Below are 17,429 nucleotides of genomic sequence, written 5' to 3' on the forward strand. Positions count from 1 at the left end.
TGACCACTTTTGGCCCCGCCCCTCAGGCCCCTGGGGGTAAGCCATATCATTTGTACAATTTTCAGTTAGTAACCCATAAGGATACTACCAGTCAAATTTTGTTGAATTCCAAACAGCTAGCAGTTATGGAGAAGAAGTCGATTGTTTACAGACGGATGGACGGAAGGACGGAAGGACGCCACGGTATGGCATAAGCTCACCTTGGTCCTTCGAACCAGGTGAGCTAAAAATCAGTGACCAGGTAGCTTAATAATCCGGGTAGTGTTCGGAGGTTTTGGCTTTGAACCCTAGTCTGGCTGCTTCAGTTAATATGGAGAACTGAAGCTATCATATGAATGTCTGCTGCTAAGTGTGTGGTTCATGTGATTTATGTAACAAATCTCAGACAGATCACCTTGGTAAGTATATGTATCAAATCAATAGTTCCTCTAACTCCAGCCATCATGTTATGACATATAGTCTACAAATATGGACAAGAAGGTCGAGAAATCACACGGTCAATGTGAAGTATCCAGACCTCTTTGATTAAATGTCTAAAACAGTTATGGGTCTCCATGCCTATAGAGCAAACACTGCGGAATCATCGCTTCCCAACAACCCAAACATTACCTCGGCAGGACTGTTAGGTTTGAAATATCAATATGTCAAGTAATTCAATACCAAACAGTCACATTAAAATCATTATAATTTTAGATCTGAAATCTAAATCTGATCTGATCTAAAATATCAGGTAATTATGACAATTCTAAAATGATTCTTAGTTGACCATAACTACATAATCAAGCATATTGATAAAACTCACAATGCACGACTATCATGGAAACTAAAAAAACTTGAGGTTTTTCAATGTAAAACCAATTTTCATGATGTAATACTTACCATAACTTTAGTATGCAAATACGCTACCTACACCCATCTTTGTAGCCCCAACAAACATAAGATTTGAGAATCCCGTCTCCCTACCGTACCTCATCTCGTACTCGACGAGAGTAACATAGAGTGGTCTCCCTTCCTCAAAAACCCTTTATGGAGCCACAGGGGCAAAATGGCTGAGGAGGAAAGGGGAGGAAACAGAAGGGTGGGACTCCATAAAGTTATGGTAAGTATTACATCATGAAAATTGGTTTTACATTGAAAAACCTCAATTTCATTTCAGTAATACGTTACCATAACTTTAGTATGCGAATTCGTCTTACCGTAGTGGAGAGTCCGAAGCCAGGCAGCCCAATCAAACGTCAAATCCAGGAGACAAGCCCCAGTAGGGAGAATAAAAAGGGGTTCCAGGAACCCCCCGAAGGAAAGGGATAAAAAATGGAATACCTCCCAGAGAAAAGAGGAGTACCATCGTGATGCCTGCCCGCATACAGTTAAAACCAAAAATAAATACCATGTCTAGGGCGGAGGAACAGTCACAGACTGAGCCGCCACAACTGGACCCAAGGAAAACAGTCCCTCAGAATGAGAGGACAGGGACCGGAGGTAAAAGTCAGTGAAAGTAGACTGACCACGCCAAAAGGCAGCAGACATGATGTCCTGGAATGAGGACCCATTAAGGAGAGCCAAAGAAGCTGCAAGGGCTCTAACCTCATGAGCCCTCACCTTACATTTCGCCCGAGATAGATCATTAGATAGCTCATAAGCAATCTTGATCACCTGACATATCCATCTGGAAATGGATTGGGAGGAGATATCCTGCTGACCCTGTTTAATGGGCAAGAATAGACGAGATCGAGTACCTCGCCCCCCCCTAGTTTTATCAAGGTAAAACCTAAGTGCTCGACAGGGGCACAGCAACTGATCATTCTCCTCAGACTCAACAGAGACTGTCAAGGAAGGAATCCTAATGGGATCGGGCGAAAAACCAGGAACCTGATTCTTTGCCAAAAAGGCAGGATCAGTGAGAAGGGTAACGGCAGAGCTATCTCTGGCCCAACGAAGGCACGAAGAGTGAACAGACAAAGCATGGATATCACTCCTCCTACGGCCTGAGGCAAGGGCAAGCAGGAAGACAGTCTTAAAAGTTAAAAACTTTAGGGAGACAGACCCCAAAGGCTCATAAGGAGCCCCCTTCAGTGACTCTAACACAAGAGCTAGGTTCCACTGTGGAGCTAACTGCCGTACCCTAGGCCTGTCCAGACTGAAGCCCCTAATCAAAGCAGACAACGAGGTGGAAGAACCTACCTCTCGCCTATCATGAAAAGACAGTACACTGGCAATAGCCGTGCGGTATCCCGCAATAGTACCAGAGGCGAGATTCCGTTCCCTAAATAAATAGAGAAGGAAATCTGCAATCAGCTGGACAGAAGCCTTGATCGGATCAATCTTCCTGCCGATACACCAATCACAGAAGATCTTCCAGCGTGACTGGTAGACGGCAGAAGAGGAAGACCTAATTGATCGGGCGATGCGGGCTGACACGTCCGAAGAAAAGCCTGCCTGAGCGAGGCCTCCTGAGATAGCTTCCACGCGTGAAGGTGGAGGATCTCGGGACGTGAATGCATCGTCCGTGACCGAGGCTGGCGCAGGAGATTGGATCTGAGTGGAAGAACCAGAGGAACATCCACCAGAAACGACAATAGCTCCGGAAACCATGGTTGTCTCGGCCACAGGGGCGCTATCAGAAGGAGGGAGCAATGATGCGTCCGAAACTTCTGTAGAACCCTGCCCACCAGGTTGAATGGAGGGAATGCATAAGCCTGCATCCCCTCCCAATCCAGAGATAGCGCGTCCACAGCCCAAGCCAATTGGTCTGGCACCGGAGAGACAAAGGTTGGCAGCTGATTGTTCAGGGAAGTGGCGAAAAGGTCTATATGAGGCCTGTCCCACACCTGACAAATGCCCTCGAAGATCGAGGGATTTAGTTGCCATTCTGTCAGAACCGGCTGGCGGCGCCTGGAGAGAGTATCCGCCAGAACATTCAACCTGCCTGGAAGATGCTTGACTAGAATAGTCAACTGCATTTCCTGACAGAGAAGAAGAACACGGATAGCGAGGGCACAAAGGACGTGGGACCTTGTCCCCCCCTGTCTCTCCAGATACGCGACAACTGTAGAGTTGTCCGTAGCCACACAAACCACCTTGGAATGCAGAATCTTTCGAAAAGCCTGCAAAGCCAACAGAACAGCCCTCATCTCCAGCACATTGATGTGCTCGGAGAGCTGATCCCCAGACCATTCCCCCGACCGGCAATGGCCATCGAGGTAAGCCCCCCAACCTGTCATGGACGCGTCCGTGAACAAGGTCATGGTGGGAGCTGGCTTGGACAACGGAACCCCCTGTAGAACATTGTCTTTGAGAGTCCACCACCGTGCAAACTCCTTCACGGACTGGTTGAGAGGAAGCCAAGCCTCCCATTCCCTGCTGGCAGGAACCCAGTTCGCGAGGAGAAAACTGGAGATCTGGAGAGGGGGACTACATCTGCCAGGGAGTTGAGATAACCCAGAAAACTGAGAAACCAACGCACCTGGACGTGTGACCAACTGATGAAGGTCAGAGCAAGATCTCTGGCCTTCTTGAACTTCTCCAAAGGTGGAAGGGCAATGCCCTGAACCGTGTTGAAACGGTTTCCCAGGAAGACAAAGTCTCGAGAAGGGGAGACCTCGGACTTCTCTCTGGAAGGAATGAAGCCGACTTTGAGCAAAAGTTTCAGGACCAGACGGGTGTTCTGCACCAAAGATTCCCGCACTAGGTGGAGCATGAGGGAATCGTCGAAATAGATGTGAACATCTATTCCCCTGGAGTGGAGAAACCCCACGACAACCTGCAGCAGCTTGGTGAAAACCAAAGGAGCTGTCGTGAGCCCGAAAGGCATGGCCCGGAACTGAAAAACCTTCCCGTTGCAAGTGAAACGGAGGAATTTCCGTGCCGACTTCTTGATGGGAATGTGGAAGTAGGCATCCTTCAGATCTACTGAAGTAGCCCACATCCCCTCTCTCACCGAAGCTATGATGCTCCGTGGAGTCTCCATCTTGAAGTGAGGAGAATCTACGTGCCTGTTGAAGGCACTTAGATCTATGATGGGACGCCAAGCTCCGGACTTTTTCCGAACCAGAAACATTCTGGAATAAAAGCCTGGAGTGCATTCCACCATAGGCACCTCCTCGACCGCGCGCCCTTTAAAAGCATGGTCCTTACTTCCTCCTGGATGGCAAGTGCCTTTTCTGGATCCCCCGGAGGAGGGAAGAAGATAGGTCTTGATGCCAAGGGCGGATCCCGCAAGAGGGGAATGCCCAACCCCTCCTTGACCACAGACAAGGCCCATGTGTCCTCTGTGATTTCCTTCCACTCTGGGAGGAAGAAGGACAGACGACCTCCTACAGGAAGATCGGGACGAGGAAGATCGAGACCCTCCCAGGCGGGAGAATCGCTTCCTAACCCGAAACTGAATCCTGCGGGAGAAGGACCGGAATCTAAAACTGGAGGAGCGGAGTCCTCCAGAACAGACCCCTCGTCTGGAATGGCCAAGGAGGGGGAAAAAGTGTCAGGAACTCTTCTTCTTACCCCCAGGAGGGTTCTTGCCCTTCTTACCCTTCCCCTTGTTGCCCTTGAAGTAAGGCTTCGACTTCGGCTGTGCAGTAGACTGAGGAGCTGAAGTTCTAGCCTTCTTCTTGGGAGGCACGGACCCCTGCGAGGTACTGGCCTTCACGGTCTGCAATCTCTTCAAAAGAAGGGCAGAAGCGACCGAGTCCTCCTTCAAATCCTTCTGAACAGAAGGAAGAGTCCCTCCAAAAAGAGTGGACCCAGAGAAGGGGGCAGTCAACAATCGGGACCGGTAAGGTTCTTCGACCGGGCGGTTTTTCAACACAGAAAAACGCCTAGCCAACAAGACATTGGCGAGCAATGACACCTGTAAAGACGCCAAGGCTCTCAATGCCCTGTTCAGGGCAGAGGTAACTCTGTCCTGAATGTCGGCCTGCTCTGTCTCAGATATCCGACTCTCAGGCACATCGGATACCCTATATAGACTAACCGTCAGAAAGTCTATATAAGACAGAATTTGAATGGAAAGGGCGCAGCAGCCTCTCCATCTTGTGGTGCTCCTTGGAGCCGAACACCACCTGGTCCACTGACTTGCCGGGCCAAGCTGCCAATTCTCTAGACTCCAGCTTAGCTGGCTGAGAGGACAGCAGTCCATCGTGAATGGCATAATCAGAGGCCTGAACCTCTGATAAATCACCAACACTGAGCTGCAACCCGGCAAACCCAGGCGTGCGAGATGAAGAAGAATTCTTCTCCATAACTCGAGACTGGGCAGTGGCCAAAGCTGAAGACACAATAGTGCCTTCTGGCAGTGAGCGATCTGACTGAGCAGATGCCCGTGGAGCCACCAAAGAACCCAAAAGGGTGGTGGACTCCGGGATGGATGATGCGGAAGGTGGTGGGCAAACCTCCGCCCCGAGAATCCGAGATACATCGGCCCTAAGGGCCCGCATCCCAGACAAAACCTGCTGGGCATCCACCTCAGCAGCCTCGAGGTCACCCTCCTCCTGGAAATCTTCAACCTGAGGATCTGCATCCGACAAACTAGATTGGTCAATATCGGAGCAGCCAGGGGAGAGATGAACAACATCATCATCCTCTGCCGAACCCACGACCTCACAGTCCATATCCTCCTCGTTGCCTGGACCCGAGGTCCCAACGGGGAGAAAAGGGCCAGCAAAAGAGACAGACTCAGGAAAACTCTCCTGAGCAGGCTCCAACAAGTGGCGTTTAGGAGCCGAACTCCTAACCACAGAAGCTGAGGGCTTCGACCTAACGGTCGAAGCTCGACCCTTGGACTCGGAGACAAACGGGACTGCACGAGAAGCAGAAGTCCTAAAGGTCCGGCGAACCTTTCTAGGACCGGCACCCGAAGCAGCAGTAGGTTGGGGGGGAGCAACCGAACCGCTGACAGGTCTCCGCGAGGGAGAGACCAAACCCCAAGGGTTCCAAGAAGGAATAGCCATGGGGTTAAAACCGTATCCCTGAAAATACGGAAAAGGTCCCGTGGGTTGGGAGTGACCCCAGAACTGGCCAAACTGGCCTGCCTGAGACTGGGGCTGGCCAACCTGACCAAAGGACGAGGTTGGACCACCACTCCCTCCAAGTGGAAACCCGGACATGTATGGGCTAGGCCCATGACTGCCGGGATGCTGCTGAAACCCAAAACCATCCGCAGGCTGGTTTGGGGGGCCCAAGGATGGTTGCCCGCAGGCACCCGTATACCCTAAGCCAGGGGGAAAAGGAGGCCGAAAATCGGACACCTGACCAACAAACCCAGGACCCTGAGGATGACCCCCTGGGAAAACCGAGCCAGCACACTCAGGAGCGGACCTAATAGGACCGGGACCAGGTAACTGGACGGGAGGGAAAGTTGGACCAGAATTGATGCCGGGATTAGAGAGCTGCGCATCACTAATCCCAGTGGAAACGGACAAACCAGAAAGGAAGTCTGTAGTCCCTGAACCCAAACTCGGACGAATAGGTCCGGCATCAAGACCGCCCCCAACAGCAACACCACCTGGAATGCCGGAGCCGCTGACAACGTCAGAGACCGGCGGCTGGTAGTCCCTACCCGAAGGCAAGCATGGAAGCTTACGAGCATTCCCAGCCAATTCGACCCTAGACCGAGAAACGTCAGGGTCAGGCTGCCCCTCCCCTACTCCAGGAACATCCTGGACAGGAGGGACCACCCCCTGATCTCGAGAAGAACCTGTAGAGACAGGAACTACCGAGACAGGAACAGAAACAGAACTAGAAGCCTGCTTCCTTCTCCTCCCGTAAGATGAGGACGAATCCCTCTTATGGGAGGACGAAGATCGCCTTGGTGTAATGCCGGCCTGGCCAAGAGCCTCTCCAACTGGACAAAGTTCACAAGGAGAGGACTCATGACAAGGGCGACATAGGGGACATGCATCATGTGGGTCCCGTTCCTCATAGAAATGGGAACACCCATGAGCAGACCCCTGACGCTGACCCGGCATACCAGGCATTACAACGACAATTACGTAAACAAGGTAAGAAAATTACGTCAAAAACGTAAAATATAAGCAACACACGCTAAACACGTAAAAAACAGTGTTAGGTGACACAAATCTTACCTAATAACAACGGCAACGAAGCCTCAGCGACACGAAAAACCGAACAAAAAATAAACGTAAACAAACCGGAAACAGCGAGACGTCACCAGTAATGACGGATCGCACGGAACACCGGCAAGCACGTGGAACAGTCAAAAAACGACCGAAAAAGGCACAAAAAACAAATGACAGTACAAAAAGAAAACAACACAGGGCAGATGGGTAAACACACAACTGAATGTGTGAAAAAATTTGACTAAAACGTCAAATAAATGGACCTAACAGCGAAACGAAATAGACACAATGCAATTGCCGTCCGAGCTGTGTAGCGCCATAAAGGAAAGAGGAAGGGAGACCACTCTATGTTACTCTCGTCGAGTACGAGATGAGGTACGGTAGGGAGACGGGATTCTCAAATCTTATGTTTGTTGGGGCTACAAAGATGGGTGTAGGTAGCGTATTTGCATACTAAAGTTATGGTAACGTATTACTGAAATGAAAAATTATTAAATATCAGTGATTTTTCAGGGTATTTTGGGAAAAATGTTTTTGCAACAAATTAGGAATTTTTAATCGCAAAAAAGAGCAGTTATGGGAAACAGTTACAAATTACAGAACATGGAAACCACAGTTTCAGAGTAGTTTTTTTTTAGATTGAATGAGAGGAAAGATTTCTGGGATTTATTTGGTTTTCAGCAATTTGATTTGGGAATTTTTCATTGTAATTGGGAAAAAAATAGGGGGGTTTGGCATTGGTAATGGGGTCGTTTACCGACCCCAGTTATATAAGGAGAAAAATCACTAATTATTATAATGAATCCTTTGAACAGGCTGGCAGGAAATATTTGAATGTGTTCATAAGAGGTTACAAACAATGGCCATAAGTAAAAAGTATACTTACATTGACATATAGCAGCATGTTGCATGTACGTCTTACTATAGACACAGTCCAAATGGTTGTCCTGTAGCCGGCAGAGAACCACCTGAAAACCACACACATCAATCAGTCTCTCTAGCCACAGGCATCCATCTATCCAGCTGTGGTCACAGGCACCTGTACCCAGTTAGCTGACGGAGGTAACACATTGGCACCCATCATACTGTACCCAGCTAGCTGAAGAGTGAGGTTACATTGGCACCCAGCTAGCTGACGGAGGTAACACATTGGCACACATCATACTGTACCCAGCTAGCTGAAGACGGAGGTAACACAAGGTAGGCACACATCATACTGTACCCAGCTAGCTGAAGAGTGAGGTTACATTGGCACCCATCATACTGTACCCAGCTAGCACACATCATACTGTACCCAGCTAGCTGAGGTAACACACATTGGCAACCCATCATACTGTACCCAGCTAGCTGAAGAGTGAGGTAACACATTGGCACACCCATCATCACTGTAGCAGCTAGCTGAAGAGTGATAACACATTGGCACATTGGGACACACATCATACTGTACCCAGCTAGCTGAAGACGGAGGGTAACACATTGGCACCCATCATACTGTACCCAGCTAGCTGAAGAGTGAGGTTACATTGGCACACATCATACTGTACCCAGCTAGCTGAAGACGGAGGTAACACATTGGCACCCATCATACTGTACCCAGCTAGCTGACGGAGGTAACACATTGGCACCCATCATACTGTACCCAGCTAGCTGACGGAGGTAACACATTGGCACCCATCATACTGTACCCAGCTAGCTGAAGACGGAGGTAACACATTGGCACACATCATACTGTACCCAGCTAGCTGACGGAGGTAACACATTGGCACACATCATACTGTACCCAGTTAGCTGACAGAGGTAACACATTGGCACCATCATACTGTACCCAGCTAGCTGACCGGAGGGTAACACATAGGCACCCATCATACTGTACCCAGCTAGCTGACGGAGGTAACACATTGGCACACATCATACTGTACCCAGCTAGCTGAACGGAGGTAACACATTGGCACACATCATACTGTACCCAGCTAGCTGACGGAGGTAACACATTGGCACACATCATACTGTACCCAGCTACCCACCTTTAGCTGACGGAGGTAACACATAGGCACCCATCATACTGTACCCAGCTAGCTGAAGACGGAGGTTACAATTTGGCACACATTCATACTGTACCCAGCTAGCTGAAGACAGAAATAACACATTGGCACACATCATGCTGTACCCAGCTAGCTGAAGAGAGTGAGGTTACAATGGCACCTCACCCCAGCAGCTGACGGAGGTAACACATTGGCACACACCATGCTCTTACCCAGCTAGCTGAAGAGACGGAGGTTACACATTGGCACAATCATACTGTACCCAGCTAGCTGAAGACAGAGGTAACACATTGGCACACATCATGCTGTACCCAGCTAGCTGAAGAGTGAGGTTTATAATGGCACCCAGCTAGCTGACGGAGGTAAACACATTGGCACACATCATACTGTACCCAGCTAGCTGAAGAGTGAGGTTACAATTGGCACCCATCATAGCTGACGGAGCTAGCTGAAACAGGTAACACATTGGCACCCATTCATACTGTACCCAGCTAGCTGAAGAGTGAGGTTATAATGGCACCCAGCTAGCTGACGGAGGTAACACATTGGCACACATCATACTGTACCCAGCTAGCTGAAGAGTGAGGTTACAATGGCACCCAGCTAGCTGACGGAGGTAACACATTGGCACCCATTGGCACATTCAGTGTACCCAAAGACATAGGTTACATACCCAGCTAGCTGGTAAGAGCTGAAGACGGGGTTACATTGGCACACATCATACTGTACCCAGCTAGCTGAAGACGGAGGTTACATTGGCACCCATCATACTGTACCCAGCTAGCTGACGGAGGTAACACATAGGCACCCATCATACTGTACCCAGCTAGCTGAAGACGGAGGTTTACATTGGCACACATCATACTGTACCCAGCTAGCTGAAGACGGAGGTTATACATTGGCACACATCATACTGTACCCAGCTAGCTGAAGACGGAGGTTACATTGGCACACATCATGCTGTACCCAGCTAGCTGAAGAGTGAGGTTATAATGGCACCCAGTTAGCTGACGGAGGTAACACATTGGCACACATCATGCTGTACCCAGCTAGCTGAAGACAGGTAACACATTGGCACACATCATACTGTACCCAGCTAGCTGAAGAGTGAGGTTACACATGGCACCCAGCTAGCTGACAGAGGTAACACATATGGCAGCAGATGACATAAACACTTTGCTGTAATCCATGCTGTACCCAGCTAGCTGAAGAGTGAGGTTACAATGGCACCCAGCTAGCTGACGGAGATAACACATTGGCACACATCATACTGTACCCAGCTAGCTGAAGAGTGAGGTTACAATGGCACCCAGCTAGCTAGCTGACGGAGGTAACACATTGGCACACATCATACTGTACCCAGCTAGCTGAAGAGTGAGGTTACAATGGCACCCATCATCACGGACTAACACATACCCAGCTACTAGCTGACGGAGGTTAACACATTGGCACCCATCATACTGTACCCAGCTAACTGAGAACATATTGGCACCCATCATACTACAGCTAACTGTAGACATTACATTGTAACATCCCATACTGTTCCCAGCTAGCTGGAGACGGAGGTTACATTGGCACCCATCATACTGTACCCAGCTAGCTGAAGACAGGTAACACATTCACACATCATACCATCTTTCCTTTAAGGCCAAAGCTACTAATTCCCTCCCCAATATGTAGTGTCGGTAGAGTAAGAAGTAGGGTTTCATTACAACAAGAGCCCCAGAGGGTCTGTTCAACTCAACTGGATATTACATTGATTACAGAAAAACACTTAACTTCAACGTTGAAAGATATGTTTCAAATAATTTGCTTTTTTTTACACTAGGGTCATAAAGACCAACTTTTCAGGCTAGTTGAGTCCATATTATTCTCAATCAACATTTGATACAATATTGACTCCTCTTTATTCAAGGATAGCAAAGTAAAAGAACAAACGCTATTCTCAGATTGAGCCCTGTACCTCCTGCCCTTCAGACCATGGAAGTAAAACATTCTAAAATATATATATTCAAAGCACTGAGGGAATAGCAATATAGGAGATTTGATAGTTCTAGGTAGATTCCTTACAAGGTCGATGGTTCATGGTGTAACTAAAGACGAGCTCGGCAATGCAAGTGTGGTAAGGAATGATACTGAGACTGTTATACAATATATACAATATTTATTTTACAAAATATACATGATTATTTTTGGGTTCTTCCTAAGTAAAGCTAGATACACTTATTGCACAAATTACACATATGATACATTATTATACAGAAGTACCTATGAAAGCTAATTACATATAATACTCATGGAGTCTCTAAGATACGATCACTGGAGTTGCCGTGGTCTGTAATCCACAGTCTGGCTACCAGCTGCTATCTTGTGGTTCCGTCGATGCAACCTGGATGCAGCAACATAGTTACGGATCAAAGTCAAAAATCAAAGTTCATGACACGTCGCATCAGTATGAAATGTATGTATAAGTGTTCACATAGAACAAAGGCTAACACTCGGCTCACACAGAACCTACAGACGTCGCCTACACAGGACCGCTAATAAAAGCCTCGATGCAATCCTTGATGAAAACTGTACAACCATATACTCTTGGCTGAAGTGGTAGTAGTGCCATAACATATCCACCATCGTCAGGGTTTTAAGCTAAAATATACGTATGTCAGATTTACTATTTATACCTCTATATTGGATAATAAAATTAATAAAATATACTATTTAGCAATCTATACCTAACACCAAGTTACAAAATGACTGTGCATTCGGTCTTTATGGTTGGCGCAGGTGCGGTTCACTCAACCGTGACGGCTACACGATTATATATAGTGGCATTGTAAACGTTCAATAGTAGTAAAAAATTGACTAACTTACATTATAAATATTACTATTATAAAATAGTTTGCTATTTTACATCAATTTAATAGTTTAAATGTTCCCACGAAACTGATATACTATACAGAAATGACACTAGCATGTACATGTGCGCATATGTAAACAACATGCCGCATTATAATACACTACACAGGTGAGTTAATTAGGAGATACCTGGCTAAACTAATCACTTGTTAGATTCACAGATAGTAATACACAGGTATGGACATGATATAATATTGACAAATGGGTAAAAACTCACCACAATCTGTAGTTTGTGCTCTTGTTCACATATCTGCATGTGGAGTATATCATTCACGCATGGCTATCTACCTAGTTACACAGTTATAGCTAATAACAGACCCGAGAGCGGATAACTAAATTCCGTATTTACAATGCGCGAAGCAATAAAAACTGTAAAATGATTAAACTACACCTTTCGGGTTCTTGAGAAGAAGCTGTTTAAAGATTTTAGCCTATTTGAACCTTGTGACCTTCAATTAAGGTCAAGGTCATTCATTTGAACAAACTTAGTGGCCCTATATGCGAACACTGAGCCTTTCCGTTCTTGAAAAGAAGTCGTTGAAAGATTTTAATCTATATGACCCCTGTGACCTTAAATGAAGATCAAGGTAATTTTTTTTTTTAAATATGGTAGTCCTTCATCCTAGCATGTCACAGGCCCAATATCAGGTCTCTAGGCCTCTAAGTTAATCAAAAAAGATATTTCAAAATTTTAGCCTTTTTGACCCCTGTGACCTTGAATGAAGGTCAAGGTCATTCATTTGAACAAACATGGTAGCTCTTCATTCCAGCATGTCACAGGCCCAATATCAGGTCTGTAGGCCTCCTAGTTATTCTCAAGAAGTCGTTTAAGGATTTTAACCAATTTGACCCCTGTGACCCAATATCAGGTCATAACAAACTTAGTGGCCCTATATTCCGTCAAAAGAAGTCGTTGAAAGATTTTAATCGTGTTTAAATGAAGATTAATTAACCAATGTCACAGGCCCAATGACCCTCTGTGACAAAAAAGATATTTCAAAATTTTAGCCTTTGACAGTCAAGGTCATTCATTTGAACAAACATGGTAGCTCTTCATTTGTCACAGGCCCAATACAAATTGGTAGGCCTCTTTATTCTCAAGAAGTCCAAGCATTTGCTGTGGACCTTGAGACAGTCAAGGTCCAAACTTGGTAGCCCTTCATCCATGCTGGGCCAAATATCTTTTCGGTTCTTGAGAAGAAATTGTTTAAAGATTTAAGCCTATTTGACCCCTATGACATTGAATGAAGGTCAAGGTCATTCATTTGAACAAACTTGGTAGCCCTTCATCCCAGCATGTGGCAGGCACAATATGAGAACCCTGAGCCTTTCGGTTCTTGAAAAGAAGTAATTTAAAGATTTAGGCTTATTTAACCCCTGTGACCTTGAATGAAGGTCAAAGTCATTCATTTGAACAGACTTGGTAGCCCTTCATCCCAGCATGCTACATGCCTAATGCCAGTACACTGGGCCTTCTGGTCCTTGAGCAGAAGTTGTTTAAAGATTTTAGCTTTTTGACCCCTGTGACCTTGAATGAAGATAAAGGTCATTCATTTGAACAAACTTGATAGCTCTTTATCCCAGCATGCTACAGGCCCAATATCAGTACCCTGGGCCATCTGCTTCTTGAGAAGAAGCTGTTTAAAAATTTTAGCCTATTTGAACCCTGTGACCTTGAATGAAAATCAAGGTCATTCATTTAAACAAACTTTGTAGCCCTTCATCCTAGTATATTGCAGGCCTATATGAGAACCCTGAGCCTTTCCATTCTTGAAAATAAGTCGTTGAAATATTTTAGCCTTTTTGACCCCTGTGACCTTGAATGACGATCAAGGTCATTCATTTGAACAAACTTAATAGCCCTTCATCCCAGCATGACAGGGGTCCAATATCAGGTTTCTAGGCCTCTTAGTTATTCAAAAGAAGTTGTTTAAAGGATTTTAGCCTATTTGACCCCTGTGACCTTGAATGAAGGTCTAAGGTCATTCATTTGAACAATCATGGGTTATGCCCTTTCATCCAGAGCATGCTGAGCCAGCCCCATATCAATTACCCCTGCGCCTTCTGGGTGTCTTGATATGAAGTCTTTAAAATATGTTAGCCTATTTTTGAAGCCCCTGTGACTTGAATGATAGGTCTAAGTCCATTTATTTGAACAGACTTGGAAGCCCTTCATCACACATGCTACATATGCCAATACGCAGACAATCGGCCTCGGCCTGGAGCATAAGTTGTTAAAGATTTATTAGCTTTTTGACCCCTTGTCAGGACGAAAAATGATCTAGATAAATACCTAGAATGGGCCGGAGACGAAACAAACAGACGACGTCCATACAAGACGATTGCCGCTCACCTTATCCCTAGACTAATTTTTATTTTGGGATCTTTCGTTAGGTATATTGGACGATATTTGTTAGCATCTGACTATGAAATGACGACAGAGACCGTTGAGATACATTTAACATTTAATTAGATACTTATAACGAAACAATAGGGGTGTCGCGATGTTTTACACAATAACACTATAATTATACCAACAGGTCTATTGCCCGCCCGCGCTGTGACCCAATTTTTCCACACGGTGTGCACACAGCCGTCACGAAAGTTTCCACATGTATCTACAAACCGACATCACAGTTGATACACACGTTCATGACGTTAGGCAATCTCCTTGAGTTCATTTTTGAAGACACGTATCATACATACAGATTCATCGTTTACACCGCTCCTTGAGCCGTTGTCTCCGACGCGCGTTCACTGTCACTTTCCAACTAACGCTGCCCTCCTTCTGCAGCGTCAGCGCGTTCTTCTTTCATCTTTCACATCCGGTGAAGGGCGATAACTCCCGGTGCGGACACAATATAGGGACCTAGCACAACACCATCTTATATATGTCCATAGTGAGTGTATAGAAAAAATCACTAAAATTTATTCTGACAAACCCCTATTTCTGAAAATACTTAGCTTATATGTATTTTCATAAACACTTAGAATAAATGTATAGCATACAGGAAAATCCTATCTTAAACTCTAACATATCTCTAACAACATATAGTTTAGTAGGGAACAGAATGACAAAACAGAATATTGCCTACTGAGATAATCTGCTTTTGCTACATTTTCTGACGCCCCTTAATTGCCTTAATGCGAAACTTGTAGTTCTGTAAGAACAGGAGCCCATCGCATAAACTCTACTACTTCTATTTTGACTCTTTTGGATAAACACCATGGCCCTATATGATCTGTATAAAGTAATGAATTCGCGACCGTACAAGTACATTTTGGAACTTTCTTAATGGCGAACACAATAGCAAGACACTCTCGCTCAATTACTGAATAGTTTCGTTCCCTATCAAGTAGTTTTCTTACTTGCGTAGCGCGTCTGGATAAAAAATATACCATCAGTGTGTTCTTGTAGCAAGTAAAACACAACCTAAAACCAGTATCTGAGGCATCTGATTGCACGATGGAAAGTTTTGAAAGCGGGGGGGGAAGATAGGAAAAGATGGCAGCCTTAGAATCGGGGCCTCTGGTAGGTAAGGGAGGTCCTTGAGACACCCTGAAAGCCTCTAGACCTCTTGTGGTCCCCAATTCCACTTGATTCGGTCGGCCCTTTTTGGTGAGGGTCTGATAGAGGATTGTCGCGACATCGGCAAAATTTGGCACAAATTTCCGGGTAATACCCGGCGAGTCCTGAGGAAAGCTCGACATGCTTTTTCGTCTTTTTGGCTGTTTGAGCGTCTGCGGAGATCTTTTCGCAACTTATCATCCTCCATGGCGATTGTCCCCCTTCGCCCACAGTAGGTTTGTCCTACAAATCCTAATGTCCTGTAGCCGATCATACACTTGAAGGGCCTAACTGACTTAGATGACGCATCCCGAATCCTTGTAAAGAGATCCCGTAGATCCTCAATGTGTTCCTTCCAGGTTGTGGTTTGTGACCAAGTATTGTCATCTACGTAGTGGATCGGTGTTCTTGCTGCCGCGTCCAACATCTCTTCTCATCATACGGTTGATTTTGAATGTGGCTCCTTGAGTTTAACAAGACCAAATGGTAATCTTTCCGAAAATTGGTAACATCCTTTCCGAGGTCGAGAAGGCAGTCATGTGCCTCGAATTCTCCTCCACTGTATAGTCTGCCAGTAACCCTTGATCAAGTCAAATTTTGAGAAGTAATTGTCCTTGTTGGAGTCTTGTCATTATATCCTCAATGTCTCCCATTGGCTCAGGATCAAATCGCGTAATGGCGTTCAACATATGAAAGTCAATACAAACCCTGTTGGTTTGGTCCTTCTTCTTAACAATACAATCGGTGCAGTTGTAACGCCGACGTCGATGGTTCGACTATATACCCATTTCCACCATTTTCCTTACTTCTTCTTGACTTCTTTCCGCTTAGCATTAGGAAATGGGATACGGTTTGACTCTTATCGGATCATCACAGGTTGTCCTCGATCCGGTGTTCCTGTAAATGTGTCGATTTCCAGGTTATATCGTGAAAAAATATCCTGAAATTCCTCTAGAAGTGCAATCGCTTGTGATCGCTGCATCCTCCGTTAAGTCCTCACTTATCTGGACATCTTTGAAATTCTCTTTTCCGGAGAAGTTTCCCAAGCTCTAACAGATTTTTTTCGTCACCACTCTACTGCTCCGCAATCAACTGCACCTTCCTCCGGCCTCAATAAACAGCTATACATGACTGTGCTGCTGCTATCAACTCCTGCCTCGACCCTGCTTCATTATTTGTCTCACTCTTGTTCTTTGCTGTCCTTTCTTTCAACATAATGCTTTAGCAAGAGTCTCACATGGTACACTTCGAAATTTCCCCTTATACAAACACCGTGTGCCTCATAACTTTATAGTTCATTGTGACTATCACACAACTTCCACTATGTTTATGAATGGGCCCCTTCCACTGAAGCAAAAAGTTTGTTTGTTGTCAGTAGGTAGTAACACCAGTACATTCCTGTCCGACTCGACTTCAAGTTGCCCGATATCCTACTTTCTTTCTTGAACGTAGTGGTGTTTGTACTGATCCTTGTCTGATTGGCGTAAGCTCTCACGAGCTATCTTGCAGGTTTCCTTCTAACCTGTCTACTAATGTGGGTTGAGCAAACATATCTGTGAAAGTATTCCTCGTTTCAGACTTCTCGGTTAGCCTCATCTGTCCCAGATTCATTTTAACGCCTTGCATGGGCCCGCGAACTGTTTCTCTCCCATACAAAAGTTCGACTACTGTGAGAAATCCGGTACTCGCTTTGTGGACTTCCCGGTATGCGAGACAATACTGCAGGAATATATCGGCTCCCAATCCTTTGGTCGTTTCTTGACACATCTTCTTTAACATGTTCTTCAGAACTCCGGTCATACCTCTCACACCAGCCCATTACATTTGGGA

At 45.9% G+C, this 17,429-nt stretch overlaps 1 protein-coding gene across 1 annotated transcript; it reads right to left on the reverse strand.

The window, feature by feature from the left end:
- Positions 1–1,392: 1,392 nt before the first annotated feature.
- Positions 1,393–3,174, reverse strand: LOC138326464 (uncharacterized). The gene has a single exon (XM_069272565.1). It carries the CDS (start codon positions 3,172–3,174, stop codon positions 1,393–1,395), a length of 1,782 nt encoding a protein of 593 aa, XP_069128666.1.
- Positions 3,175–17,429: the final 14,255 nt, after the last annotated feature.

The sequence above is a fragment of the Argopecten irradians genome, chromosome 6 (assembly GCF_041381155.1).
Source record: "Argopecten irradians isolate NY chromosome 6, Ai_NY, whole genome shotgun sequence".
In the NCBI taxonomy this organism is placed as follows: domain Eukaryota; kingdom Metazoa; phylum Mollusca; class Bivalvia; order Pectinida; family Pectinidae; genus Argopecten; species Argopecten irradians.

Bases quoted from the DNA above. Each gene is read 5' to 3' on its own strand.
- LOC138326464 (XM_069272565.1), bottom strand. From the start codon at position 3,174: ATGGTCTGGGGATCAGCTCTCCGAGCACATCAATGTGCTGGAGATGAG.